Source organism: Oryzias latipes, chromosome 16, assembly GCF_002234675.1.
Source record: "Oryzias latipes chromosome 16, ASM223467v1".
In the NCBI taxonomy this organism is placed as follows: domain Eukaryota; kingdom Metazoa; phylum Chordata; class Actinopteri; order Beloniformes; family Adrianichthyidae; genus Oryzias; species Oryzias latipes.
Window position 1 is genome coordinate 16,488,996 of NC_019874.2, and position 27,888 is coordinate 16,516,883.

At 40.6% G+C, this 27,888-nt stretch overlaps 1 protein-coding gene across 2 annotated transcripts; it reads right to left on the bottom strand.

Moving 5' to 3' along the window:
• Nucleotides 1-230: 230 nt before the first annotated feature.
• nkd2 (naked cuticle homolog 2) lies at nucleotides 231-27,784 on the bottom strand. 2 transcript variants are annotated; one of them, XM_011485194.2, is made up of 10 exons: nucleotides 27,485-27,784; nucleotides 27,363-27,389; nucleotides 27,152-27,243; nucleotides 6,734-6,794; nucleotides 6,345-6,472; nucleotides 5,399-5,494; nucleotides 5,096-5,237; nucleotides 2,935-2,992; nucleotides 1,735-1,859; nucleotides 231-1,547 (listed from the first exon to the last, which is right to left on the bottom strand). In XM_011485194.2, the coding sequence occupies exons 1-10, from the start codon at nucleotides 27,507-27,509 to the stop codon at nucleotides 922-924; spliced, it is 1,380 nt and encodes a 459-aa protein (XP_011483496.1). In that variant the 5' UTR covers nucleotides 27,510-27,784; the 3' UTR covers nucleotides 231-921. The 2 variants fall into 2 exon arrangements, with proteins under 2 accessions (XP_011483496.1, XP_011483495.1); XM_011485193.2 differs by having other exon boundaries at nucleotides 1,735-1,862.
• Between the last annotated feature and the right edge of the window lie 104 nt (nucleotides 27,785-27,888).

The window sequence follows — 27,888 nt, forward strand, 5'->3', positions numbered from 1 at the left end:
CTAACCATTGTTTGAAGGACTTCATGTGTGTGCAAGTAATTGCCTGGATTAGGCTTGACATATAACAAGTCATCACTTTTCTAGCAAACCTTTTATTTGTGTTCTACTTTAATTTGTTCTTTATTCCAATCACTTATTTGTTGCAAATATGGTGCTCACATTCAAACCATCAAGCTTTATTTAAAACTAATTTACAAAGGGAGAAAAAAAAGGACATCTCTGCAACAATATTAATGAATTTCATAATGTTTATTAAAATATATAAAAGACACAATACAGATATGCATAATTATGTTTATGATGACATACGCACATAAAGTGGAGTTACACAGTAAAATGTGTTTTCATATATAGATTTTTTATAATACATATAGCAGGATATTTTTGCATTAAAAACTGGCAGTGGTGATTTCAAAACCCCCCATCCCACCCCAACCTCACCCCCCATCTGTGAAGAATGCCCCTCAGTTAACAGCAGGCGTCCATGTGAGAGGGGCCTCTGTCAAAAGCTTAGGAGAAGCAGCAACTTTACACCTGAGATCTGTTTTATTCTTTTGGAGAGGTTTCACAAAACGTCACTACTACTCTGATATATATTCTAGTCAGAGTTTCATCAACGGCTTCCGAAGAGAAAGAGCAATATATCCAAAGTAATCTTTCCTGCAAGGAATCTAAAAACACTGATACATTGCTCCACCTTGCTTTCCTTACAACAAAACATCTTTTTGGCCACTTTCCTCTTCCGTCATGGTCCACATTTCCTCTGTACACCCAGCACGTAGAAGTATAGCTTGAAGGAGGAGGTTACAACGACGTGGGCGGAGCTTAGCACATCCCCACGGGAGGATTTGAGTCCGTCACACTGGTGTGGCTTGCTGTGGTTGGTCCTGTACAGTTCCAGTCGCTGCACACAGAGGGCTGTCATGTCTGGTGGTAGTGGTGGTAGTGGTGGTGATGGTGGTGCTCGTGGTGGTGGTGATGCTCGTGACGCTGCACAACGGGAACCACAAAGCCTGGACTCCCCGGTGGACCGGACGCCTGCTCCCTCTCCAGACTTGGCAGTACAGAGGGCAGCGGAGGCTGTTGCTGCTGGGGGTGGGACTGTAGAGACAAAGGGGTTTTGGTTGGGGACAAGGCCTCTCGGGTTTTGGCCCTCAAGCGTTTACTGTGGCTGTATTGCAGAGGATGCTGGTGGTGGCTGGAGGATTGAGAATGGTGCGGCATGTGGTACACATCCTGACCTCCGTGGCCTGAAACATTGCCGCCATGTGACACGGTTTGCAGTGCCGGATGATAGCCGTGGCATTTGGTGGACTTTCCACCCCCACTGCCCCCATTATTTCCTCCGCCACCTTTGTAGGTTCCTTTAGGAGACTTGAGAAACTGAGTACTTTTTCCTCGAGCTTCTGCAGGATTGTAGCTGTCACTGATGACCTGTGAGCGGCGCTGATGGACAACCTGGGCTTCAGGCTCCTGAGAGCGTGAGCGGCTCTGGTTTTGTGAACTTCGGCCATGAGCTTCTGGAGGTGGAAAGACTGGAGTTGTTCCTGAGGGAGTGGAGAAAGTCGTTTTTAAATGACAGATTATTGTCTTGAGCTTAAATGGACTGGGTTCTACATGATGGAAATAAAAAGAATAAAAATACATTTAAAAATTGGCTTTTTATGTTGAGAAATAACCATTTTGCAAAGTGAGAACTTTAAATAAGATCCCAAAACAATAAGAAACACTCACCTTCAAATCTGGAGGTGTAGTTCTCGATGCCTGCCAAGTCCAGGTAGTGATTCCTCCTCTCTGTGTTCTCATCCACACAGTAATGCTGACCCTCAGTGGCTGGTGCTTCACTGGCCTGTGTTTTGCTGCTATAGACGAGTAATGAAACATTGAGAATACAATGCATTTGCTTCCTTTTACTGTCCATATAGAAAAAGTGGATCTAAAGCCCCTGTTATACTGTACATCACTGCATAACCAAAGGAGTGCATCCATCTGTTAAAACACTTTAACACATTTTTGCTCAATTGATAGAACTTGATAACCAGGTTGTCAGTGTGCTTACATGTGCCGGACTTCTCTGTTTCTCAGTGCAGACACACAAATCCTATATTAGATAAGGATATTTTTTTTGGTGATAAATGAAAACCTTAAATAGCTGAGTTGGCAGTACCTGTAAGGTGAGTGTAGAAAGTATTATTACATTTATTTTTATTATTTAAAATGTTATCTAAGATATTTAAAATGTAAATGAGTCACAAGATCTGAATACACGCTAAATAAATAATTTCAGTAATTTCTTCTGTAAAAAGCTCCTCTGCAGAAATTTAAACATCAAATCCAAAACAAAAAATTTAATTAGAATTTGGTCAATAACTGTAAAATAAAAAAAATAAAAACAGTTGAGCTCCCTAGCAGCATCCTCTTTAAATGGAGCAGTATTCGCTTTAACCTTCCCTGGTTCATTTGTTCTGCCTCAAGAGGGAGGGAGGGAATAAAATAACCGTGGACTGTTTTCCCAGCAGGCATCCCAAGATGTTTCCCAGCATGCACTGTAGAACCATCAGGTTCTTTGACAGCTTTCTCACACAGGCCTCTTAAGGGTCATTTTAGCTCCAAACTGACACACAAACTGACACAATCAGCACCGTCACAACCAAACCTGATGTCTGAATTGTTAGGCTGCAACTGCAGCATATTTACCTAGCTTATTACAATATACCCACTTTTCACTCTTTGCTTGACTTTTCTGTTTTTATGGAATATTTTTTATATATTATATGTGTATATATATTATAATAAATATTTTTTTGCATTATTGGCAATAACCTGTTGAAACTGCCAGGAACAATTCCTTGAAAAGTCGTTCTGGTGACACCTGCTGTAAAATTGAGATCAGGTTTCTGACAAGGACATAGCAAATAGAGAAATAAAACTGACCTGATGTGTGCAGACAGGCGCCTGTCAGATGAACGACCTTCTTCCTGGTGGCAACGCTCTGCAGAAAGAAAAGACCAACAATCTCAGTCTTTATCTGTGTTCACATGATCAATAAATGAGTTTTAAAGCTGCTTTAAGTCTGCACAACACTGGCACAGCTGGAACATTGCCCTTCAGATGGCATCTAACATTAAAACACACAGCTTTTTAAGCCTATTCCCATGTAGAAAATCAAATTGTCCCTTTAGAACTGTATTTAAAAAACTTCTACCCTGTCATGAAAAACCCACAGTCCTGACTGCAGTAGAGTGCACTCATAGCAGTTTTGTGATGAGTGTGAATGACTAAATATTACAGTAATGTTAAAAAAAGCATCCTCCACGACTAGACCCTTATCGTCAGTGTAAAGATGTCATCTGACATCACATATGTCTGCAAAATGATCAAACGTCCCAGTTTAGATTTGATTTATTCTCATGAACAAAAGATGGCATTCATGTATTTGGTTATTCATGTTTATTTACAAATGTTGTATGTTAATGAATCAATTATTTCTGAGAAGCTTTTTTCACATTTCCCAATTTTTCTTTCTGTAGTAATTCATAAACACAAAATGGACTTACTCTATGTTAATAGAGATATTTTTAAACATTTTAAAACAGCTCAGGTGTTCCCTAAATCATTACATGATATGTTAACAATTCCTTTGCTCACATAAATAAGATACAAACAATTTCTGTCACATTCTAGTATTAAGAAGAAATGATAACAAAAAACTAGTGATTTAAAAAAAAAGTTCAGTCTAAAAACTGTATTCTTTATAAAGGTTCTCTGCTTGCACACTAGGGACTGATTAAGGACATGTTTGTGCAAAAGTTTAACATCTTTCAACTTCAGAATAAAATGAGGACATAAATGATGCTATTTTTTGTTTACATCATGTTTTGTTGGAATTGCAAAACCTATTTTCAAATGTGGACATCATATCATGTAATCATGTAATAAAATGGTTATAGTATAACGGGGTGGGATTATATAAGTTCGCTTCCTTCCACTCCCTTTCAAGCAATATTTATTAATATGCCTAATTATCCTAAGTTTGATTAGTTACTGTATGAATGTATAACTGATGACTGTATTGCTTTGTATTTCTATTTCTATTTGATTGCTTTAAATAAACCATATCAAATCAAATCAAATCAAATATCACAATTTCAAAATACTTATGAGAAGGGAATCTTACTCCATACTATCAGTATAACACCATAAGAAAGAAGGTTAAATGCTTAGTCTGTTCGCCTGTTTGAGTCAAGGGGGTAGTCTATCCTTAAATTCCCACTCCCATCATCTTCTGATCTATTTTTAAAGCATTCCCAGCGGTTTTTCAATCATGATATTGCGATTTTTAGGCTAAATTTAAGACACCGCTGTTTTCTTGGACATAGTTTCTGCAGAGCGGCGGTAGTTCATCAGAAATTCACTGTTGGCGGGGAGTAAGCCTGCACTCATTTCCCACCATTCCTTTGTTTACACAATCTCCCACAAGCTTACAGCCCCTCACAACCCCAACCTAACACTGGCAGGCCAACAAAAATAGTGGGCAATATTGGAGCTATCCAGACAGTTTAGATCCAGATTCCAGCTCAGACGAGGAAAACTAAGATGTACGTGGATCTGTTTGTCTGCAAGTGGATGCATCAGAATAGAGCGGAGCACGGAGCTTGTGGCCCGCCGACTGGAGTTTGTGCGTAACAGCTACAAGCTTTTCCAACGGCATTTTTTCATCTGCTCCTGATTCACCATGATTTGAAAAAGAAATATTCAGACATCCATTGTTAATCTTAATTTTCTTTTTATATGTCCTCTATCATGAGAAAAATGCTACAAGACCATGTTAAAAACACCCAAAACACCTTTTTTTTATTGGAGTGGGTCTTTTACTGGGTTTAAACAAAAACAAGTGAAAGTCAATGCAAAACAGAGAGTGATTTCATCAGAAATGTTTTTTAACAACCTTTTAAAGAAGGGTTTGTAGCTCTTTAAGGTCGTAAATCCACTCTCAGCAAAGACAGAAATATTAATGTGGTTAAAAAAACATGGAAAACATGCATACTGTTTTAACGCTCAAAGGGATGTCAGAGAAAACTTCTATATATCTTACCTGTTCCTGCTTCTCTTCTGTGGCATCTGGGTTCAGGAGTGACGGTCAGTTTGACGCGCAGAGTCTTGCTTTTGTTATGGCAGGAGTGATTCACTGAGGCATCCACCACATCGTAAATCGTATGCATCAAACTCGACATGTCCTGTGTGGCAAGAAATGAAAATGTCACTGTCCCACATTTAGCATATGGAAAAAGAAAAAGAAAAAAGAAAAAATATTGAAATCTATTGGTAATATGAAGACAAATGTTAATTTGGCCAAAAGCATAGACAGCCGAAGACAAATGAGAAAACAGATGCTCACCTCCTTTGTAACTTTCCCACTGTTGTCAAAATCATAAAGCGTGAAGATCCACTCCTGACGGTTTCCGTCCTCTACAGAAACATCACACTCCAGGTCCTAAAAAGTAAATGGATTCTTTGAAACAAATGCTGTCAACTTTTAAATCTTTTGCTTAGCAAAGCAGCCAATCACCAGCAGGGGGCAGCAGAGGAGCATTACCTTTTCCTAAAAGTTCAATTTCTGCAGGATATATTAAAAAAGTGAACCATTAGGTAGATTTTTACACTAGCCAGTAACCATTAACTCCATTGTGAAAACCCCTAACTTTAAACAGAAACAAGTATTTATATAGTTCAGTTCCACTTCTATTGCTCTGTGGTTAAATTTAATATCTTAAGCAACTATAGTTGGGGTCTTTTATGCTACACATGACTGTTTCAAACAAAGATGTGTTTTTTTAGATTGACAGGTGTCAATCAAATCCTAAACTCTTCAAGGGTCTCACTGGCTGCCTTCCAACAATTTTTCTGTCCTGTTGTCATGTTTCAGAAAAACTCTCTTTGGAAAAAGATGTTCCTAACAAAAACAGTTCCTTAAATAAGCTAAATAAAACTCCACATGTCCTGTCGAGTTTTATATTTATTTTATTACAATGAACTGAAATCTGAAATTCTGGGTATTTTCTTTTTGCATTTGTTCTCAGCTGAAAAAAATTTCTTTTCTTATTCTATTGCATTTAGAACACTTTGTTAAAAGTCAGTCTTTGAGAAATGTATATATACCTTTTAAAATGTTAATTATTAAAGTGCTTGAAACTGGAATGGGGCCTCTTGCCCCCGAAACAGTCACTTTCACCACTTCTTTCTGGCTTTTGAATTGTGACCCTAATGCGATTACAGGACTATCTCTTAGCCATTTGCTGCAAAAGAAACATCAAAAGACTTTGCTTATGCAAGACTATATTCACATTGAGGCTAATGCGCTTCTTCCCGGGCGTTTTGGCAGACTCTCTGAGCGGCTCCTTCTCTCCGTCCTCTGCGTTGAGGTACTGCAGGTAACTCTCACAGCCCTCAGCCTTCTCTGGTGGGAGAACCACTGATGAAACAAAAAATTCACACTCCAGGTTAGACAGAACTTCCAAGAGGAAACTTTCATCCCAACGGATTTTTCTACTTTGAAAAATATGTTTATGAAAAAGACATTAATAGATTAGCAGTGTCTAAACCACAGAAGACACTTCACATTGAATGAGGTTTAACTTAAGTTGCCGGGCAACAATGTTTTACAGCATCACTCTACCCAGAAATGTTTCAAAACTACATTTTCAAAAAAAAAAAGAAGAAACTGTACACTTACCCTCTAGAGGACAATGTTGATCGGTTAAATGGCTCTCCTTCAGCTCCCTGTTTGGAAACTCCTGGGATAAGGAAAGAAAAAGGAAGGGAAGAAACACATTGGAGGGAAGGAAGGGGGAGAAGGAAGAGAGGGTCAGAGATGTAAGTGAATCTACAGTTCAGACCACAGACGCAGAGAAAACAAACAGCTTCAGCTGAAGCATTTCCCACTCAGATGAGCGGGAGAAGGCTCGAGGCTCCAGAAAAGCCAAACACTTTGAACATCTGCACGCTTATTGTGTTTCGGTGTCTGGAACACAGCGAGCGGGGGCCACCGCCAAGCTCTCAGATTCTTCTGAGCCCTTCGCACAGATCCCTCGCATCCGTCAGAAGGCACTTCAACGTTCGAGCAGCTCCCTCTCAGGCGACCTGTTTGTTCTCATCTCGCCTGGCATGAGAGATCCTCAGATAAGTGTCAGGGTGGGGGGTGGGGGTCCTGTTGTATTTCTTGCTCATGACTCGAATTTGACAAGTTTAGTTTATGCAGAATAAACTCCATAATGAGCAGCTTTTGTAGCCAACGGATCAATGCTCGATGGAAATTTTCCACACAGAAAAGATGGATCTGATTACACAATTTCCAGAGCTGCAAAATAATAGAACGAAGGGATGAAAAGAGTGGAAAAAAAGGGCCCTGCTGTCATTTTGGAATTAGCTATATCCTGCATGAGACAGAGCAGCAAAACAAAACATTCCATATATGTGCTAATGAAGAGGCACACAGAGGGAAGGGCAGTGTGGCCCCCATGCGCACACACACACACGCACACACACACAAACAGACACACACCAGCATGTTTTAATTAGAATTAGATTGTGGAAACAATGAAAATTAAGTGCAGCACAGGCCCCCAAAACCACAAGTATTTAAACAACAAATGATTCATCTTATTTACGTCATTCTCAGCCCTCTAAGCTCTTCAGCGCTCTTTGAAACCAAGCCTTAACAGACTGACTGGAGGAGGCCCACTCCAATGAAACAAATACAAAACAGATAGATGCTAGAACACAACAGAACTCTGTGTACCTTTGACGGAGCCCGGGCTCAAGCCGGATTTGGAACATCTGCATGCGTTTAGGTGAAGGAGCCCCCACCTCCCTCGCAGCGCCAGAGCCAGCGGTTCAATATAACAATCTCATAGACCGCGATTATTCTTCACTTCAGAGGATGATACCTCCGGCCTGTAATCTGGTCCTGACCTTCAGTCAAGAAAAGGAGGGGGAGCTCATTAAATTTCAGGGTCAAAAAAAAAGAAACAGACTATTAGAGGCATTTGGAAGGAGACAAACGAGGAGGAAGAGAAGAGATAGGGAAAAGATAAGAGAGGAAGATCTCTGTTGCCCTTTTCTGTCAGCCGGGAGATTGAAAGGAGGTTAGCGGCCCTGAAGGGCCCGTCGGTTTTGTTTTCCGGGGCCCCAAACAAGAAGCTGCCTCTAATCATTGTCGAAATGAGCATGAGGACGGGCATTTACACACAAATCCACTTACAGAATCCATCTTCTGTGGTTTCTGTAGCCAACTTGTTTTGCACTGGAAGCTTTTACCCCCCCCCCCCCCCCCCCCCCTCTTTGTACTGCAGTCTCTTAATGAAGGGCAGTATATAAGGGAAGGGGGAGTTCACAAAGACTTCTGCTGCTCAGAGGAACATCAAAGACATCCACTGATTCCTCCCATCTGCGTTCCCATGAGAGCTCAGAGGAAGGTGTCCATGAAAGACAACACTACAAATAATGAAATGAATCAATCAAACAGCCGCCAAAAAAACGGGGATCGTCTTTCTTATTAAACCACAGGTTTCAGGAGACATCTAGCTGAGGGCTGGTGCAGAACACATGCCACAGCCGACCCCCTCCCCATCCCACCGGCACCACCTCCGAGCTCATTACGCCCAACGGGGGATCTAATGAGAGAGCAGGCCTGGTCTGACCACAGTCTGCAGCTTCACATCCAAACATATGGCATCTGCGTTGCCCACAGTGTCGGGCTCAAATCTGCCCACCACATGTGCAATTAACTCCTTTCTCATTCTCTCACTATCAAAACTCCCCAAACTGCTCTACAGGCCACACATTTTTCTGAAAAAACTTTTTTTTTTTTTTTTATTAAACCACAGGGTTGACCTGAAACCGGTTATATATGCGTTTTGTGTGAAGAAGACATGAGGGGAGCAAAACAACAAGAAGATTGACAGGGAAATGATAAGGTATTAGATCTGCCTTGTCTTTAGAAAAAAAAATGCAATGGAAATATGCGCTGACAGCGTTCCGTGTAAACAGACCCTGTCTCTGTGACACCTCAACATAAGAAACAGAAAAGAAGAGTGTATGATGTTTGCTCCTGTTTAATGCAGGAGTTCTGCCAAGCTTCCCTAAAGCCTCGGCCTACTGTCAGGCTTTTATGTGGGGTAGAGTAACCAGGGGAAGCTTTCATAGCTCCCTACCAGGTGACATCAGACATCCCCTAGCAGTCTGTTTCTCCCTCTGCCTTCCCCCCATCCTCCCTCTGGAAAACACTGCACATCTTTGTTCTCTCATCTCCCCCCTCCAGCTCACACCCTAAAAATAAGAGTGCACACGTTTTCTTAAAAATCTAACTGATTTTAAAAGTCAGATTAAAAACAAAACCTGCAAAGTTAACATATTATTTACAGTTTCCTAAGACTTGGAGAATCATATATGACAAAACATAAGCAAAAATAAACTATTCGAAAACTGTAGGCTATCGAATTCTTTTTGTCTTATTTAGCTTCTTTCCATACATTTTTTGGCATAAATTCCAGTCTGAAAGGACTTTTACAAAGCGAGGCATCTCTGCTTTTAGCAGATCCATATCCAGACTTGGTCTACCATCCAAGTAATTTTGTTTTGCAAGTCATGAAACGGGAGATGAATACTGACTGGCTATTAGTGGGAGTTCTTGACACTTAAAAGGGCGCCACAGGAAAGGCTTCATAACCACCAGTCCGCCATCCAGCATTCCTGCTGTAACCCAACGTTAATTGGAGACGAGTGTGTGGTTCCTCAGTAATGAAAATGAGGATGGGATATTATTGATATATTAAAAAAAAAAAAGAAGCAATAATAGCTTGCGAGCAAAATGCAATTTTTGTAGGCATTCCTGAGAGTGAAACTGGAGAGGCCATGGGGCCATTGAGAAATGAAATCTCCCCATTCCAGAAAAAAAAGCCCAACCTGGCTTTGGCTCGAAACCAGATGTGAGTGGTTATCCTGAAGAGAGGCGCAGCAAATGGGACGGGACGGAGGGTGGAGAAAGCTGGGAGGGGGCTGAGGCTGAACTAGGTTACACAACATCCATTTTCATTGACTTCTGTCAGCTTCTGTCTTTTCTAGTAGAAGACAGTAACAGAACAATACCCCCCCCCCCATGCCAATGCCTTTAGCTTTTTAGCCTTATGTTAGCTCCTCTGAATCAGTAATTTATGCAGAGCATGGATAATGGAACAATATTGTCAGTATAGATAGCTTTTGCTGTATAAATGCCGTTTATCCTGATATTTTTCCCTTATTAATTAAAAAGTGGCAAGAAGTTTCCTAATCTGGTTTCCTTTGTCTACAAATATTTGTGGACCAGTGTGCCCTAACATGCTTGCCTATGAATGGAAGTCAGATCAGTGCAGAATGCCATCCTGTCATCTGGACCAACCCAATGCAGCTGGGATGGCTGTGAAGTGTTTAGGGTTGCAGGGCTCTTTCCGAGGGTCAAACAGGAGGCAAAACCTCTCCCTTGGCAGGACATGAATCAATGGGGCGAAGCCCGGGTCCTTGTTCAACAACAGCTGTGGTGAGAGATGAGCATGCCTTCCTGTCTATGTCAGAGCGGCATGCAGAAACCACAGAGTCATTCAAGTCGCTTCAATCAGAGGAAAATATGGCCCTTCTCACCTTATTGCTGATCTCTCTTTTACTTTGATTACAACCTGATGTAACCTGTAAACAAATAGTAGCATCACAGGTAGACCAACCAGTGCTGTCATCAGCTCGCCTTGAAGCAGGCTTTGAAAGGACTCTGATGTAATTGAGAGCCATTCCCACAGCTGTCTAGTGGGGAGCTTCTACAGTGACCAGGTAATGAGGCCCCACAATTTTCATTTAATTGGATCAAATTTAGATTTGTTATCTGCCTGAGTGTGTGATCAGTTTCATCAAAGATTAATAAAAGTCTTTCAAGGCTGAAAGAAATCTGGTTTAAAAGGCAAAGTTACTGAGAAGTGCAGTTCACTCTTTTACCACTAGAGTCTTTACACAAGCAAGTTTGTCCACATTCTTGCCTATGCTAAATGGCGCAACTTTATAACTAAAATAAACACCCTTTCAGTAAAGCTTCAAGAGATGTGACTAATTTAGCTTCATGAAACATAGGAAAAATCAAGTTCAGAAGTGCAACATCTAAACAGTTATTCAGATAATCATGAAGAACATGCTAACTAGTCAGCTAAACTCTTTAAATCACTTCAACGCAATAAATCTGTCGAGTTCTCCATCCTCTGTCTCGCTTTGAAACAATTTCACCAAACCCAGCGTAAGACTGAGTGTTGGTTTTTCTTCTGCAGTGCTGTGAACAGCAAATACTGATATTGTTGCTAGTTTGTTTTTTTTAACGATTCCACATAAGTTTCACCTGAGCATAAGTCACACCTGCAGCCAAACTATGCAAAAAGAACACACAAAAAACTGCTACTTACAGCAACTCCCAAAAAAATACATTTATATTGTCATTTTATTTTACCCAAAGTGGACACAAAAAAATGGAGGTAAAACAACTGTCTTGCCTATTTGTCATTTCCTGGATATTTTCGTGATGTCATATCCTGCCAAAATGACTACAACCATGCAACTCAAAAACAGATTTTAAATGGTTTAAGTCAAAACTTTGACATCTTTTTTTTAAGCCATGGTAAGTTTTTACTTGATGAGAAACAAAACAAACAAACAAAAAAAAGAGTATAAACTATAGAAATAAAATGTAGTGCCACTGACACCAATGATGAACCCAAAAAAAAAAAAAACTCATCTTCCTTTTATCCAACAGCCAATGCTGCTTTAAAAAACAAAAAAACATCACAGAAACTTTTATATGAACGCTTTCTTGTCAAACATTTATCCGTTCCATAATAGACCCATTCTGAGAAATAAAAAGTATCTTTAATTATGTTTTGGGATCTTTATAATTAGGGGCTGAAATTCTTTGCTTCAAATGAAGAGGGAGAAGCTCTGCAGTGGACGAGTCTGGGACTCAAGTCAGAGCTGTTTGCCAATTAAAAGAGTTCCTTTCTTAAGCTGGAAAGAACGCAAGCACACCTCATTTTCCAGAAACCCGCGGTAATAAAAATAAACAGATTTCCTAAATATTGAGCCTTGCTAGGGACCAAAAGAGTAAATATGAACATTGTGATCCGATACTGCACACCGCATCAACAGTCCTCGTGGGAAAAGAACTTCAATTTGGTGATTACTGAGCGTCAGTGATGAACTGCTTGAAACTTTTGAAAGGTAATGATGGACAGATATCTTACTTCTTTGTGTTTCCATTTTTAATATTGAGTATTTTAACTTCAGTTTATGTCAGTTTAATTTGTTTAATCTCAGATTTATCTCAGCTGGGATAATCATTTTAAACATAGCTACTTGACATTTAAGGAGGCAGAAAATACTCATTAGAACACACTCGATAAAGGGAAATCCATATCAAAACCAGTGGCCAACTCGGACAGGATATTGCTGTGTTTCAGGCCTACATGTGAAATTCTGTAAGCTCCCACACTGACTCCTGGCTCTTAAGCCCAGCCAAAGGGGAGTGAGTCCAGGCTGATAAAGCTGAGGGGATTTGTTCCACATTCCTCAAGCCCCTTAAACAACCACAGGATCTCCGCTCCCCAGGTTGTGGGTGAAGCTGCTTGGACTCCGACCTCTGGTGATCTAAAGGTAGCCGTGTATGCGTCTGAAACTGACCGACTCCGTTGATCCTATGTAGGCAGGCCCTCAGTAATCAACTCCTCAAGCTGCTTATCTGTCAGTTACGCTCTTTGTAAAAAAACAAACAAAAAAAAAACACTACTACGTGTCTCTGCCAGGTAAAACCCGTTTCAGCACAATTGCCCTCATCTGCACAAGTTCTGTCATTGGTGTCAGCTTTCCAGCTGTCTGTCTAGCTTTACCCTGTCATTAATAATTGTTCTCACCTGCGAGATAACCACCAACACCACTGTTTTCACTGCTCATTTTGCTTACCTGAAAGAGACTTTAGTCGGAGCTTTGAAGATCAGGTCTGACTGATCATAGGGGTTAGGCTCTGTGGTTGCAGGCTGCTGAAACATCAGGCGTTACAATGCTCCTGCGGGTGACTGAGAAATGTCAACAAACCGAGCTTGGGGAGGGACAGCTGCACATCAGTGTGGAAGAGCTGCGACATTATCCGAGCTCTGCAGACAGCGTGGTACTCAGTCTACAGTACATATGTATCTGCTACTTTGATGTTCCCATAGATCTGGACTTTTTAGATAGTAAAAGCCCAAAAAATTCAAAAGGTTTTCCTTTTTCTTAAAAAAAACAAACCCTCATTCATTTATCAATTTTTACAGTAACTCGATCTTTTTTTAATCCATAAGTACTAGTAGTTGTGTATTAGAGGAAACATCAACGTGTGGCTGTGAAGTTGCAGAGCAACCATTAAATGACTTAATCCGCCTTTACTTTATGTGGGAGATAACAAACAGTCTAAAGACGCAGAACAAACGAAACTATTTTTGAAGATTTAAAAGATTCTTTTTCAAAAGCAACAATTGTTAATCTAAGATCAAATCCTAACAAAAGACTCCTGGGAAACAAACGTTTAGATGCTCACTTCAGACCAATTAACTCTAATTTTATAACAGTTTTTAGAAAAAGTTCATGTTCCAAGATTTAAAGAATATAAATGGTAAAGGTAAAGGTATTAATGAAACGTTCATGTTGGTTAAAAAAAAACAAAATGGTCTTTTTGATAGATTTTCTACTTGCAAAAATTAAATAGGTGAACTTTCATAACTTTTGTGAAGTCACTGGTGAATTCCATCCACAGCTCTAGTATCCCCTTCCTGGGTGTGGAGATAGGCCTAGTTTCCCCTTTTTTTTCCATTTAAACAAACCAAACATTTTCTTCCAAACCTTTTACTGCATTGCTTATATGTCACCTCCATTTTTTAACAACCTTCAGTGCTCATTATAAGAATCAAGTGCAATACTTCATTGTTTTAATGTACTTCTTTTAACTCTAAAATAGATACTCTGTCTCAGGCGTCGACTCAAATAGGTAGTAAATATATAATATGCAAATGACGTTTGATATGTCATTTGGGTTCATGGTCCTTCCATAACTTTATTACTCCTACATTATGCTGCTTTTCCCCCCCCCAAATAAGGTTAAAAAAAAGTCCTGCTTGACAGGTGACATCTTTGTCTTTCTACTAATAGATATTGTCTTACAACCCAACTGGCTTGGGCTCCATATTCTCTCCACTGTGAACAGGACCGCAAGAGGCTTCTTTACATACTTTTGTGCAAAATTAACACTAAAATATGGGGGGAGGGAGTAGGATAAGGTTGAAAATAGTTGGGGGAAAATGTGGTCCTTTAGATTTCTATTTTGTAAATTTAAGTCTGTGAATAAGCATGCGATGCGTAAAAAAGATGGATCAGTAAATACAAGGATAAAAAGATAGAAAATTCCTAAGGTTGCAAAGAAGTTAAAAGTAGATTATTAAGCCAGTATAAATAAAGGATTTGAAACATGCTACCAATTGGCCGTGACACTTTATTGACAGTTGGTTGGGTATATAGGGTTTTTTTGGCAGCTCACTCGAACCTGTGGTACCCCTGTTGTTAAAAGACTTTTGTGTCAAGTTTCACGCCGGTACCCTTGACTTGTTTTCCAGCGGCGGAAGAACACGTTCAAGGTCAAAACCACAGCTCTGCAGCCCGTTAGTTACAGCTCCCAGTGGGTAACTAACAGAAAAGAACGCATCCACACAGGCAACCACAAAAAAAAAAGGAGTTTATGCAGCCGTGGCCAATCAGTAATGTAGCATGAAGCCCCAACACTGTAAGGAAATCTGGAAGGGATACTGACCCAACAGAGGCAAATAGCTGTTATAATTTAGTATCAATGAACTGAACCCTTGAAGGAACTCAGGCTTGATGGACCAAAAGATGCCAAAATACACAAATCAGGGCAGTACGATGCAACAAATAATGCAAGCAGGCAGGGACAGCCTGAAATAACTCTTTTGTTAAAGTCTGACTGTGTTCTATAAAATCTGCCGAACATCTGATTCCTTGACCATGTCCTTTTAAATCATTTCTATTGTTTTTACTGTGAAGAACGTGAATCTTGAATCCTCTTGTCTTGGGTAAACAGTTCTAATTCTAAACCTTTTTGGTACAGTTCTTGCACTAAATATCTAGAATCTGACATTGTTTTAGAAAATGCATTCTGCCATTTTTAAGGGATTTCTACCCCCTCCCTCCCTGCTGCAGCAGTTCTTTAACATTCCTGGACTGTGTGGTACCGCTGTCTGCTCCAGCCTGCACTGACTGCCAGTCCCAGAGACCACGAGAATTCTTGACACTACAAGAACAAGCTTTAGTCCAAGCTGTGAAGTTCCTCAGAAGGCCTGGAACTGGACATGGGGTCATCGCAAGGTCAACACCAAGTGTTTTCCTAAGGATTCCTAAAAATACACTCCTACTGCACGCAGGAAGCAAAGGAGACTCCACAGTCTTCAGATGACATGAAAGAAGCCTGGATGTGTGAAATGGGCTGTAGCCAGAAGGCCACTGACTGTAGTTTTGGCTATTGAGTCGCAAGTTCCCATGAAGAAAAGATGAAAACAGACGATGATCAGACAATGTGTGGTGGAAAAAAAATAAAAATAAAAAAAGTTACCTGAATGAAAGATTATGACATGGTTAATCGTTTCTGATGTCAGACTAGCACTAAAGCTCATTTTCTTTGGAAACAACAACAAAAAAGAGATTTTCCCATATGTTCTTTTTTGGATTTGGGTTCACATGCGAGTACTTCACTGACCTGACATACTAGCTGTTTGTTTGAAACACTGTTCCCCAGTGTGAAATTCTTAAACGTAATTCAACCATGGCCCGAGCGGAGATCAAAAGGCTGGCCATGGTGCGGAGGGCAGCTCAGCCCTGCACAGCCCTACTCCACCTCCGTATCGGTTCCTGCAACACACGCCTGGTGCTTTTGCGGAAAACCGCGTCCTAGAAGCTGCCAAAACGACTGCATATAAACCCAGAGCGCATTAGCGCTGCATTAACCTCCATCTACAACCTTATCATATCTCCAGCACAAAGCAACCAGCCTAGCTGGAGTGTTTTTCCTCTCCATCCTACAAGAGGAAGTCCACTTGAGCGCAGTGTGTGCCACTTGATGTCTGATAATAGTCTGCGCTTCAAAAAGCAAAGGGTGCTGATGTGCACGACACCTTAGAAGCTGGGAGATAATCAGGCACTACTAACAGAGAGCAGAGCATGTGACGGTCAGGGGGAAAAGTTCAATTATTATGATACACTGGCATTTCTAAAGTGATAGGATCTGTGAAGCCCCCATCAACACAATGAAGTAGGTGCCGGTTAGAAAACATATACTCTAGTAAAGATGGGAGTTTTGCAATAGGTTTATAAGGAAGTCTCCTGCCTGTCTAAAAGGTTTTTTTGCTACCTTCTATATGTGGGTTATTTATGTTTTGGGCTTTTTTAAAACACTGCAACAAAAGTCTAAGCTAAGACTTAAGTGAGAGCGTTTTCCTCACAGGAGGATCTCCTCCCAGCAGATGGTGTCTCCAAAAGGCTCAGTGAGGGGGAAGGAATCTCAAGCAGAACTGCTGTTTATTTGAAATGAGCCTTTAGGTAAACATGTTACATGGGCCAGGTCAGCTTTTGAAGTGGACGGGCGCAGGAAAGAAATGGGTGGGGGGCAGAGAGAGGGGGGAATAAAAGGGCTGCCTTTAGAGGAAATGAGAACAGAGGCCTCTTTCAACACAGTTTCATCCTTTCCCTCCCTTTCTGTCGCTTATAGAAAGAACACAAAAGGTGTCTAACCGCTGCAGATGGTGAGAACCACTTAGCTGTTATTTCCTCGAAGCACACAAAAGTAAATTCACCCCACGGTCATTTGTGTACCTGAAAGAAAAAAAACAAAAAAACATCCCACCTGTGTTAAATGTAACCACCTCTGGGTGTTTGATGACATTTACAGGTTTGTCTGACAACAGTTTCCACTTTTCCCCAAAGGAGGTTTTGTGCAGACAATCGGCCAAGTCTATGGCGTCTGCTGAACTCCAGTCCGGGCTTTGAAGCTGCTGGTGTGTTTCAAAAGCTAACCACTTTCAGATGGGACCGAGGCTTTTTATGAGCTGAGTAACAGCGATACCTACACATCTGCAGGACTGGGGTCCCGGATTGGGGAAAGCTGTGCTCGGAGTGGAGAGAAAAGCTCCTCAGGGGTCTGAGCTGGGCTGCGTTTGATATACAGTATCTCATGAAACGGCACTCTGCGTGTGAAAATGGAGAAGAATAACACGGATCTTGTGGAAAATGTGTTGACCTGCAATAGCAGTTCTGCAAGAAAGCCCACTTTTTTGGGTGGGGGTATGTTGAAAAGGAAATAATGAAAATTCTTTATAAACGACCATAAAGGGAAATCTAAACAGTTCAAAAATACATTAAAAAATATTGATGTGAGCAAATGACAAATAAATCTTAATCAACAAAATCTCAGGATCATATAGCAATGGTTTTTCTGAAATACGACTAGATTTTGTTGATCAAGATTCAGTTCTTGTTTGCTCACATATATACTTTTTAATGTATCGATGTATGATGGGGTTGCTGGAGCCAATCCTAGCCACTGTTGGGCAAAGGTGGGGTACACCCTGGGTAGTTTGCCATGTTTAACAAAAAATCATTTTAACAATTCAACGGGTTGGTTATTTTCCGTGTAAAACATAATTTTGGTAAAATTTTCATCAACAAATTTAAAGTGGTTTAGGAACATTGTCAAAAGGAAGACCCGCTGGTTCCAAGAAGCTGAAATCCCATCAATCTCTATTGAGAACTAAAGAGTTATTACTCAGTCATTATTTTTAAGATAAAATAAGATGAGACTATGTATCCCACAATGGGGAAATTATTTTTTCTTTATTCTTTCATTTGTCAGAATAACCATTCTTGCTCTGCTACCTTTTTTAATATTTTTTTGATCATCCTCATTTTTTTTCATGTTATTCCTTATGGCAAATTATTTAAGTTATAAACTGGTCAATCAGATGCCTAAATAAAAGGATGAGGTCTCACGTTTACGCGTTTGATTCTCCCAAGCCCGCTTTCCAGTAGTAGGGGTGTGGACTTCCAACAAGCTCACAACTGATTGACGAGAGTGGTTGCCATAGAAACACTGACTCAGACTGACTTGGCCCAACCACTGGACGATTTCTAGTTCCAACATAGCAACATCTGTATCGTAAAGCATTGGCGACTGAATTAACTTGATTTCACTGGAGCCAGAAGCAAGTCATTTTCTATGAGGGGTGTCACACTCATTCAGTCCAGTTCCCATATACAGTCAATGGTTTGGAATGGGAACATGAAAAAAATGAATCAGCATTGAATCAAAATTGTATTTAATCTCAATGATTTTTTTCTAATTAATTAAAAAAAAATCAATACAGGCGAGTGGCAGGAAAACCCCAAACAAAACATTTCATATTTGGAGATTTTGCTGACTACATACAGATGGTCCTGCCATTGTCTGGAAATTTGTAAAATACCATGTAGAATGGTAGCTTCATTCACAAGACTGAGAAACTACCTGTGCCCTCCTTGTAGCCTATCTTAGGCACATTTTTGCAACAATACTGTCATTGGGACTTTTTTTTAATACCAGAACACAATCACTGAATGAACTAGCATAACTGAAAATATGATCTCTTCTCCTGTCTGCGCTGAGGCCTGTGAGATGAAGTCCACTTGGAAAAAGAACTGGGGGGTTTATGTGGAAACATACCTTACACACTAAAATGTAATAACCTTTGAGTCTCCTGATATTTTCCTTGGCTGCGAGAGCAGGAGATCAAACGCAGACTTGAAGCCAGAAGCCTTTGCCAAAAATGTCAGCGCTAAGCGCTGGACTCCAGCTTCAGGTATTTTCTTTCCCCTGACAGAGTGAGAGTAAAGACACGGTCCAGTGTTAAACCTCCACGGGGCTGCTCTGAGCCGGCAGGACAAGGTGAGGTCCACCTGCTCTCATCGCTGACCACAAGCGTGTACCAGGTCACACCACGTGGTACCAGAACATGGACATTAAATCTAATCTGGAAGATGAGATATTCCCACAAGAGCTTCAAGAGTCGCTGTCATCTGTTCCTATAAAGCTACACTGGTCTCTGTGATGTGTGCAAACAGATATCTCATAAATATCATGAAAGAAGCGACAAGTTGGTGACTTTAAAGCTGTGAATATGGGCTTAGATGTCTCAAAAGCCAACGAAGCTTCATTTTATGGGCAAAGATATATGTTCCAGTGATGAAGGCAGGGGAGTGACTGTCATTTATCTCGTCTAATTACATTCTAGCCTCCTCTGAGCTGCCGGTGCTATTTGAGGAAATGTTTATACCATCAAATAAAAGTAGAGATATGGATAAACATTACTTAAATGTATATTAATAGTCAAATAAAAAGAAATTGGGGAAAACTGCTTTTATTCAGAAAGTCTTACATAAATTTGTAGAGCCGTTATTAAATGTTTCCATACCTCTAAATCTATTACGTTTGAGTGCATATACCTGTTTGAATAGCAGGAAGTGGAACTGGATGTAGTGTGGAGAATGAGAGGTTTTGAAGAACTACCGGTAAATTTGGATGTTTACACAGCAGGTGTCAACTGACGTTTGGGATTAACGTGTTTTTCATTCGATTCTCCGGCACCCGCCTTGCAACTTCTTCACTTTTTAGCTTGCAACTGCGAGCAACATGGCGTGAACACGCCCACATCTCAAAATGGGACCCCTGTTCCAAACGCACCAATAGGACTTAATGCATTGCAGCGTATCTTGCTTCTGCAGTGGTGCTTCAGTGACGTTCAAGATAAACTAGATTAGAGTGTTATAGTTGTTTAGCAATGTTGGCAGTTGAAGAAAAGCGATCTTAAAGCACCGCAGTCAGGCCGCGGCGGTGTGGGTGTGTTGCTTCAGGTATTGGCAAGAGATCAAGTTAAGTTAAGGAAGCATCAGTTTCGAGAAACTCAGATGAATATGAACAGATGAACATGCATCTGAAATTCCAGCTCCTCAACTTACTGTCTGTGTATTAAAAATGATGGGATAAAGCCTGAGGAGCTCCCAGGTACAATTCTAGAGTCTTGCATGACTCGCTGTACCTGGAGATTCCAGATACTCTTCATTCAGCCATTGCTTCACAGTTCTGATAATGCTCTCCTCAGGCATTTAAAAAAAACAACATGATTTTAAATCTATTCCTACAAACTTCTGGTATTGTGTACACCTGTGTTAACTCTATGCAACAACTGCTATTGTGTGACGGTGCTTGGGGCCACCGAAGACTAGAAGACTTCGGAAACGTGTGTTCAAGCCACGACTTCCTATGAAAAGTCTACATTAACACGTATAAGCACATTTCAGGCTACCGCGTTCAAAAGTCTTGCGGTTATGCATCGCAAAATGTGCATCAAGAGTTAAACCAGTTGAACTTTGACCAATCATGGATTTGGAAGCGACGTATTGGTAGCATCCTGTACAAAACACCAAAGTGCCAACCGTTTAAAAAAATTATCATGAAGTAGAAATTATAATTGTGGTTTGTGCCCAGCTGGAACTACATGACACCAAGTCATTCATATATCGGAATAGAGCTGTGAAAAACAGCCTGGAGCAGGATTCACAAGATTTCAACTGATTTGATATTTCGCACCAAGCCTCTTCCAATTGTGAGTACATGGGCTAGTATTGAATAGCAACAGTCCACTGGGAACATCATATGCTAAAAGTGCGTTCAAGAGTGCCCATTTAGTGTGTTCTTAAGCGTGCATCACATACTTGGTTTGTCTGTAGCATTACAAGGAACTTTAGCAAATCTGGCGAAATATGTCCTTACCGCCATACAACTCCAAAGATAGAAGACTATTAAGATAATCCCTAAAACCAGAACGAATGAGGAGATGTGTGAAGAATTTGTTTAGTCCAAGAAAGTTACAGAAAGTATAGGTACCTCTAGGCCCTGTTATAACTCCAACCAAATGGGTGAAAAGTTTGTCAAAGAAAAGCTTGTTTTTGCCTTGTTGGAAACAATGATACGCCTCTTTACCTAAACAAACTCCTTTTCTAAATGTTAGTTCTCTGAAATAGTATCTACGTCCGGACATCACACGTGGCTAGTTCATCTCCAACTTTTTAAAACAAACCCTACAGGTTGTTAGTGATTGACGGGCTTCAGTTTTCCTTTCAGTCACAGTTTGACTTGAAGACATCATGAGAAGCAGATGGCAGCAGTTCTGCTTTTTTGTATTTGGCCCTTAACCAACCATTTATTTGCATAACCACATTTTGCTTCATCATCAAATGTTGGGTGTTTGTTTTAAACTGAAGTTAAAACATGTCCGCTGAAGTGGTTAATTATGTGAGTTATGTACTATATCTGTATATATATAAAACTAACCTGGTTAAAGCCTCACCATCAAAACACAGGAGTGTTTAATAAAATGTGTAAAACGAAGGCTAAGTCGTTCCTATTACTGTTATTAAAGCCAGCTTTCAGAAAATCTACCAATTCGACTCTTAAAGACAGATGAAAATTACATTTTGTGATATATATGTTCTTGTGGTATTTTTCTGATGATGGAGGAAATATTCGATAAAAAGAGAATTAAGCTCAACATTTTATTAAGTATTTCTTTATTCAAACGGTTGTAAATCAAGAGCAGACAGAAAAACGCACACCTGGATAGCCCCAATATTGCGCATTGGGGAAGGGGGCGGGCTTATCTAATGAATCTAATGAACTGCTGCCGCTCTGCCGAAACCATCCCTGGATCCGAATTTCCGCTCTAACTACTATATAGTGCACACTATATAGGGTTTTAGTAGTTAGGGATTAGGGTGGGAATTCGAACACAGCCTGAGTCCTAAAAAATGACACAGGTTTCTTGATTTCGGCTAAAAGACCACTGGGAACACTTTTACAATAGATCAAAAGATGACTAGAGTGGGACACGAAGACTTTTGAGAATGAAGTAGGTTTTTATGGACAATAATGGAAGAATGAACCTGGTTTAGATTACAACAGTGCGCGTTTTTTTCTCCAGAATTATTCTATTTTGCTGCTTTTTCTATCAATTAAGAGCGCCTGCATGCTACATTTAACCAATAACTCTAGTTCTGGTTATGTACCTGCAAAAACTAATCAACTCAGACACCAAGATCGTCTCCGCCCTGTTATTTTCTTTCAAAAGCCGCGGTGAGACTTTTTTTCCCCATCAGCACGACTCACTGGGGAATCAGGGTGAAAGAGGCCAAACTGCTTCAAAGTACTTGAGACAGCATAAATATACTCAGAAAAATAAACATTTAATCTGGAAGGAGTGCTCTAATGTTTTTCTCCGTTAGGCGAAAGGCCACACAAAGCTCGCTCATTCAGGACGCCTCGACCTCTGACTCACAGGTGACACACGCTTCAACATTCCAGCATGAAAGGCCGGCTACAGCTAGCATCTCTGTGGTGGAGTGTCGACGACGGCAACCAGGTGATGGTGTTTACGCCCAATGGTGAAGGCGGGGGAAATATCTATGTAACAGGACAGAGAAGGGGAGGTGACTGGTCAGCTGTTGTCCTGGCTCCAAAGCAAAGGATGCCCTACCCCCTCTACCTTTAAAACCCTTAAATATCTCCTTTAAAAAAAAACACACACACACACACCCTAACCCTTACTCCTCCTCCTCCTCCTTTTCCTCTTCCACACCACAGCCCCTCACCCTGCACCAGGATTTGCTGTACAAACCAGGAACAGATGTCTGCTGGAGCTGTGCTGAAAGACCCCGCTGTTCTGGATGCCAGCCACATGCTTTTCATTCAGAGATGAAGGCTCACAGCTCGCCTTCTTGTGAAGCCAATTTCAGGAAGAAAAAAAAAGGAATGGAAAAAAAAACACTCTCCAAATGCCTTTAAGTCTCTTCAAAAGCAGAACATATAGGAGCGCACCTTTTTGTCTCTGTGTATTGTTCTCTGGCAATGCCTCAGTTACTTGTTTTTATTAGTCCCCCCCCCCCCTTTTTTATCATGGTTTCCGATGATGTGAAGCAAAAAAAAAAAGTCACAAGATGCTGCTGACAAAAATATTTCTTGACAGAAGTCTTGCAGTGCTTGAAGGCAGCATCCAGGGAAAAGGCATCTTAAAAGAAAAGTTTTTTAAAACTCAAAGCGGAGGGCTAAAAAACTCAAACAGAACTGTCGGTCCAAGTGGGAGTCTCTGGATTATACAGCCATCCCGGCCTCTGATCCAATTCAAATACCGCTAACTCAAAATTAACGTGATATACTCAAAGGCAGCGGCGAAGCTGTCCAAACAAAACATCAACTTTGAGCAGGATCCCTGAATGGGGATTGTATCAGGAGGAAAGTCTTATTCATAAATTCCAAACGAATGGTAATAATACATATAAATATACTGGAGTGCAATTAGTTTGGAAACATGCTTTTAAAGCCGATTTCTTATTGAGTAGTAGGTGCCATGTAAGTCGAAAATGAATTTGCATCTTAAGGCCTTTTGGCGCTTTAACAGAATTGAATCACATCTTCTGTTGAGCACTTCTCCAATGCAGCTCTTATTGATCACATTTAAAGTGTTGACACTCTTCAAGGACCAAGTTTGGAGACACAAGGTGGAGATGAAAGGCTGAGCTGGAACTTTACTGTGATGCTGCAAGGCTCTGGACTGCTCTTACCGCACTGTGTGTTCCATCACTAACAAGTACGGGTTAAGAGTAATTTCATATGTTCAAGAACTGCAGAGGAGAGTCATTATGTGTAGCGGAAGGGGTGCTTTTTTTTAACCTCTACATTATAGCAGGTGACTGAACTTTTCCCTTAAAGTCCCACCCCAATCATATTTTGATCTATCATAAAATCATTCCCAATGGTCTTTTAATTATGAATGTGCCTATTTTAGCCAAAATCTAAATTCTTGTGTGGTTTTGTAGGACATAGTTTCTACACAGCAGCAGAAGTTCACTAGAAATTTGCATTTGAGTTATGTGCGGGACCATTGACTGAGAGTAAGCCCACCCCCACTTCCCATTGTTTATGTTTACGCGCTCTCCCGCTGGCTTACAGCCGCTCACAACCCCAACATTAACACTACCAGAGGAACTAAAATGACGACCAATATTGGAGCTATTTGAGCCAGATGCCAGCTAAGAGGAGGAAAACAAAGACATACATGGATCTAGTCGTCTAAAAGTGGATGCATCAGAACGGAGTGGAGCAGGAAGCTTGTTTCCTGCCAGATGTAGCTCCTACGTCACAACTACAAGCTTTTACAAACTGCGTGTTTATATCTGCTACTGATTCCAAACAATCTGAACAAAAAGATATCCAGAAACGCGTATATATCACATATATGTCATCCATCATCAGAAAAATGTCATGAACATTTTTAAAAAACACCAAAAACACATCTGAAGGGACATGGCAACAATCCCGGCCCAGCAGAAACATTTTTTTAATAATCACTCATTTGACTGATTAAAAAGCGTAATTTTTTTGTGGTGCTGATGAAAGCTTTTCTATTTTTTTTTAAGTAATCTGCATGTCTGACCTCTCAGCCCATCCCCCAGGACAGGATGGAAAAGTGAGGAGTGAGGGGTCTGGAGCCTCCACTGTTATCAGAGTCCTTTTATAACTCGCAGTTTTGCGCTTTGAAGTCGCAGCCAGACGACTCAGGAATCCTACTCCCCTGCTATAGGAAGGGGTTGGGGGTGGTCAGCGCTAAACCTCGGCTTGGGCTGATCTCCCCAATTATAAAACCATTAGTAACTTCAACTGCCTCTGCAGCTCGAGAAGCACGTGCTGAAACTCCGATATAAAAACACTGATGAACTGAAATCGTGGCTGTTGAATATCACACACTTTCATATTAATAAAAGCTACTGCAGTCTGTTTCTATGAAATCCAATAATTCAACCACTACTTATGGGAAAATACTAATCCCAGTCAACATCGGATAAGAAAATGTCGCAGTGTTGAGCTCTAATTTGCGCTTTAGATGTGATGCTTAGACAGGAAGGATATGCCTTTATATTTGTGCAGTCCTATTCAAAACAGAATGGTCTGCCCAAGTGTAGGCAGGATTTTGCATGTTGTCTTTACAGCTAAAGATAAAAATAGGTGAAGTGAAAATTAATATTTGTTTTTTTTTTAAAGTCGCCAATGCTTTTATTGTTGATTAGCCTAAAAAGGATTTACATATTAGTCCTAGCACAAGCTAAAATACACTTTTTTTGTCTAAATTAAAGTGCAAAAAAGTTATAAAATAGTTTACTTTTGTGTTTACCTTCTGGGCTCAATTTCAAAATTGAATAATGATTTATTTTTTGCCTTTGTCAACGTAGCCATCCAAGTTGAATATTGATTTGGGTAAAAGGTAACAAACTCTGTCATGATGTGGGCTCCTGTTTCCCAGTGTAGGATAGTTTTAACATCTTATTGTGAATTTCGGTTTCAGACCATTTTAGTGTCATTCTCCTCAAAGAAAACTGCAAAATATTAAATTCAAGAGAAACTTGGTCAATCAAAACAACAGAAAAGCTGCCATGCTTTTACAATAGTCCCACAGACCAAGTAGAGCTGCAGCTATTAAGCAACAGGTTTTCTGGATCAATGAATCTTCATCTTTTGAATGACAGATTATAAACATAAAAAAAAAACACAACCAAACCATTCCCACAGCACACCCCACTCAAGACTAATGAGCAAACATCTTTGATGTGTAATTAAACCTTCAGCTAGAAGATGATTTCCACTTAACTGGAGCTAAGTGTTCCAGACAAACTATGAGATTTATTCTATTTTGATTCACAAGTTTACTTTTCAACACATTTGGATTAAAACCTGATTTAGTAGTCACTTTTTACCCCTAAAATCCATTTTTTGTTTGGTTGTAAAATAAAGAGTTTTGCCCAACTTTTGATTTAAACTAATCAAACGTGGCACTTTTGTTTACAGACTCATTATTTTATTATTTTAACTAAAAAAACTAAAAGAAGAGCTGTTTGAGGAAAATTTGGATTGATATAAACTGCAGAGGAAATTGATTTGGGGATTACCATAAATTGAGGGTTCAGAGGAAACCAGTTCATGACACTAAATCCATTTGGAGGCAGGACTTTTGATGGAAGCCAGGGTGGGATCCGCTGCCTAATAGGTGCCAGCCTTAACGTCTGTGGTGGTTTTCCTGCAGGGAGTAGAGACTCGAGCTCTTCTGAAGCAGAGAACAGTCTCTTTTAATTTGTCATGAGTGGGCGTTTTACAGCCCTGATATAATCCATAACTCTTCCACTATTAAAAACCACCCACCTTACAGACTGTTTTCTGTGAACTTCCAGTAGATTTCTGTCTGGTCTCCAAAATTCTTCAGAAACGACATGCTAAGTGAAATGATGTAATGTTATGCTGACTAGAATAGGAGGCATTGAGGGGGAAAAAAAGACACAGCTCTAAGTCACATTTGCCAGCAGCCACAGGAGTAAACTTTATACACCCAAGCCTCCGAAAAATGACTACCTTTCCATTCAGCCTGAGCGTCTGCTCTTGTTGCCAAGCTGCTTCACACACACAGACACACATGCACACACGCAGTTGTCATAATCCTTCCAAAGGGCTTTGGCTGGGGAATTGCCACTGAAATGTGCCAAAGACAGACATGACAGTAAGAACAAGGAGCCAGAACTTGACAAAGTCATCAGGTACCCTCATGGCATGCATGCCTGAGAACATCCGGATTCCACTTCCACTTGGGCCAGGAGAGTTTGAAAGAAAAAAAGAAGGGGGAACAACTAACTTCCAAACCATTTCACATCATCAGCAAATTCAGACACACCTCAATGGCACACCTTCATTCCAAAATAAACACGCAAAAATGTGATCGTGCAAAATACACACATGCATCACAATAGTGAAACTGGAGCAAAAAAGAAAAAACAAAGAGCCGCAGTTTCACAAATTGGTACAAAACAATGGAAAAAGATTGTCTTTAGATGATTTTGTGACACCTTTATAATGTGGCAGACGCGTGCGTACCTGCATGCTCTTCAGCTTGTGGTCCGCTGCGCCGTAGCGCTCACATTCCTCCATCCCTCTGCGCAGGAAGGCGTTCACGACAAAACTGTCTCCTGAGACACCAAGAAAACGAACCGATCACCACAAGAAATACCCAGCACGACCTGCGGTTCACTCCATTATCCTCATTTATTAGCCTTCATCACACTAAACGCACTGCAAGTTTCCTCACCTTCAGGGTTTTCTCTGCGCTTGCACGCTTTGGAGCATAAGGGATGAAAACACAGCGGTTAGTTTTCAGGGTTCTTTTTGATTCATCTTTATGTTTATAATCTAATTATGGATATTTCTTACCGTGTTTGGACTGGAGTTTGCCCATTGTTGCGCTCCTCTTTTTCAGGATTAAAGGTACTCCGATCCGAAATCCAGAACGGAGAGAACAGTTACTCTACATAGTCACGTTAGGTTTGTTTAGAGACAACAAAAGTCCAAGTTCCTCCGAGCGCGAGATGCTAAGCTGTGCGTTCATTAAAGAATCGGTTACAAGCTGATGACAAATCCGGGAGAACAATCAAACAGAAAGACGGGACGCGTTCCCGGTCTGCCTGTACGGTTAACTTCAGCTCTACTGCAGCGAAGCTGCTTTACAGAAAGAGACTGAGGAACGGGGGTCAAGCGGAAAATAACAAAGACACTTCCGCTTTGATATTATTTCAAAATAAAAAACATCCTTGTTGGTACATATGAGCAGTTAGTAC

Bases quoted from the DNA above. Each gene is read 5' to 3' on its own strand.
- nkd2 (XM_011485193.2), bottom strand. From the start codon at position 27,509: ATGGGCAAACTCCAGTCCAAACACG. The intron at 27,390-27,484 runs GTAAGAAATATC...TATGCTCCAAAG, and splicing joins CAAACTCCAGTCCAAACACG to CGTGCAAGCGCAGAGAAAAC. The intron at 6,473-6,733 runs GTAAGTGTACAG...TTGTTTCATCAG, and splicing joins TCAACATTGTCCTCTAGAGG to TGGTTCTCCCACCAGAGAAG.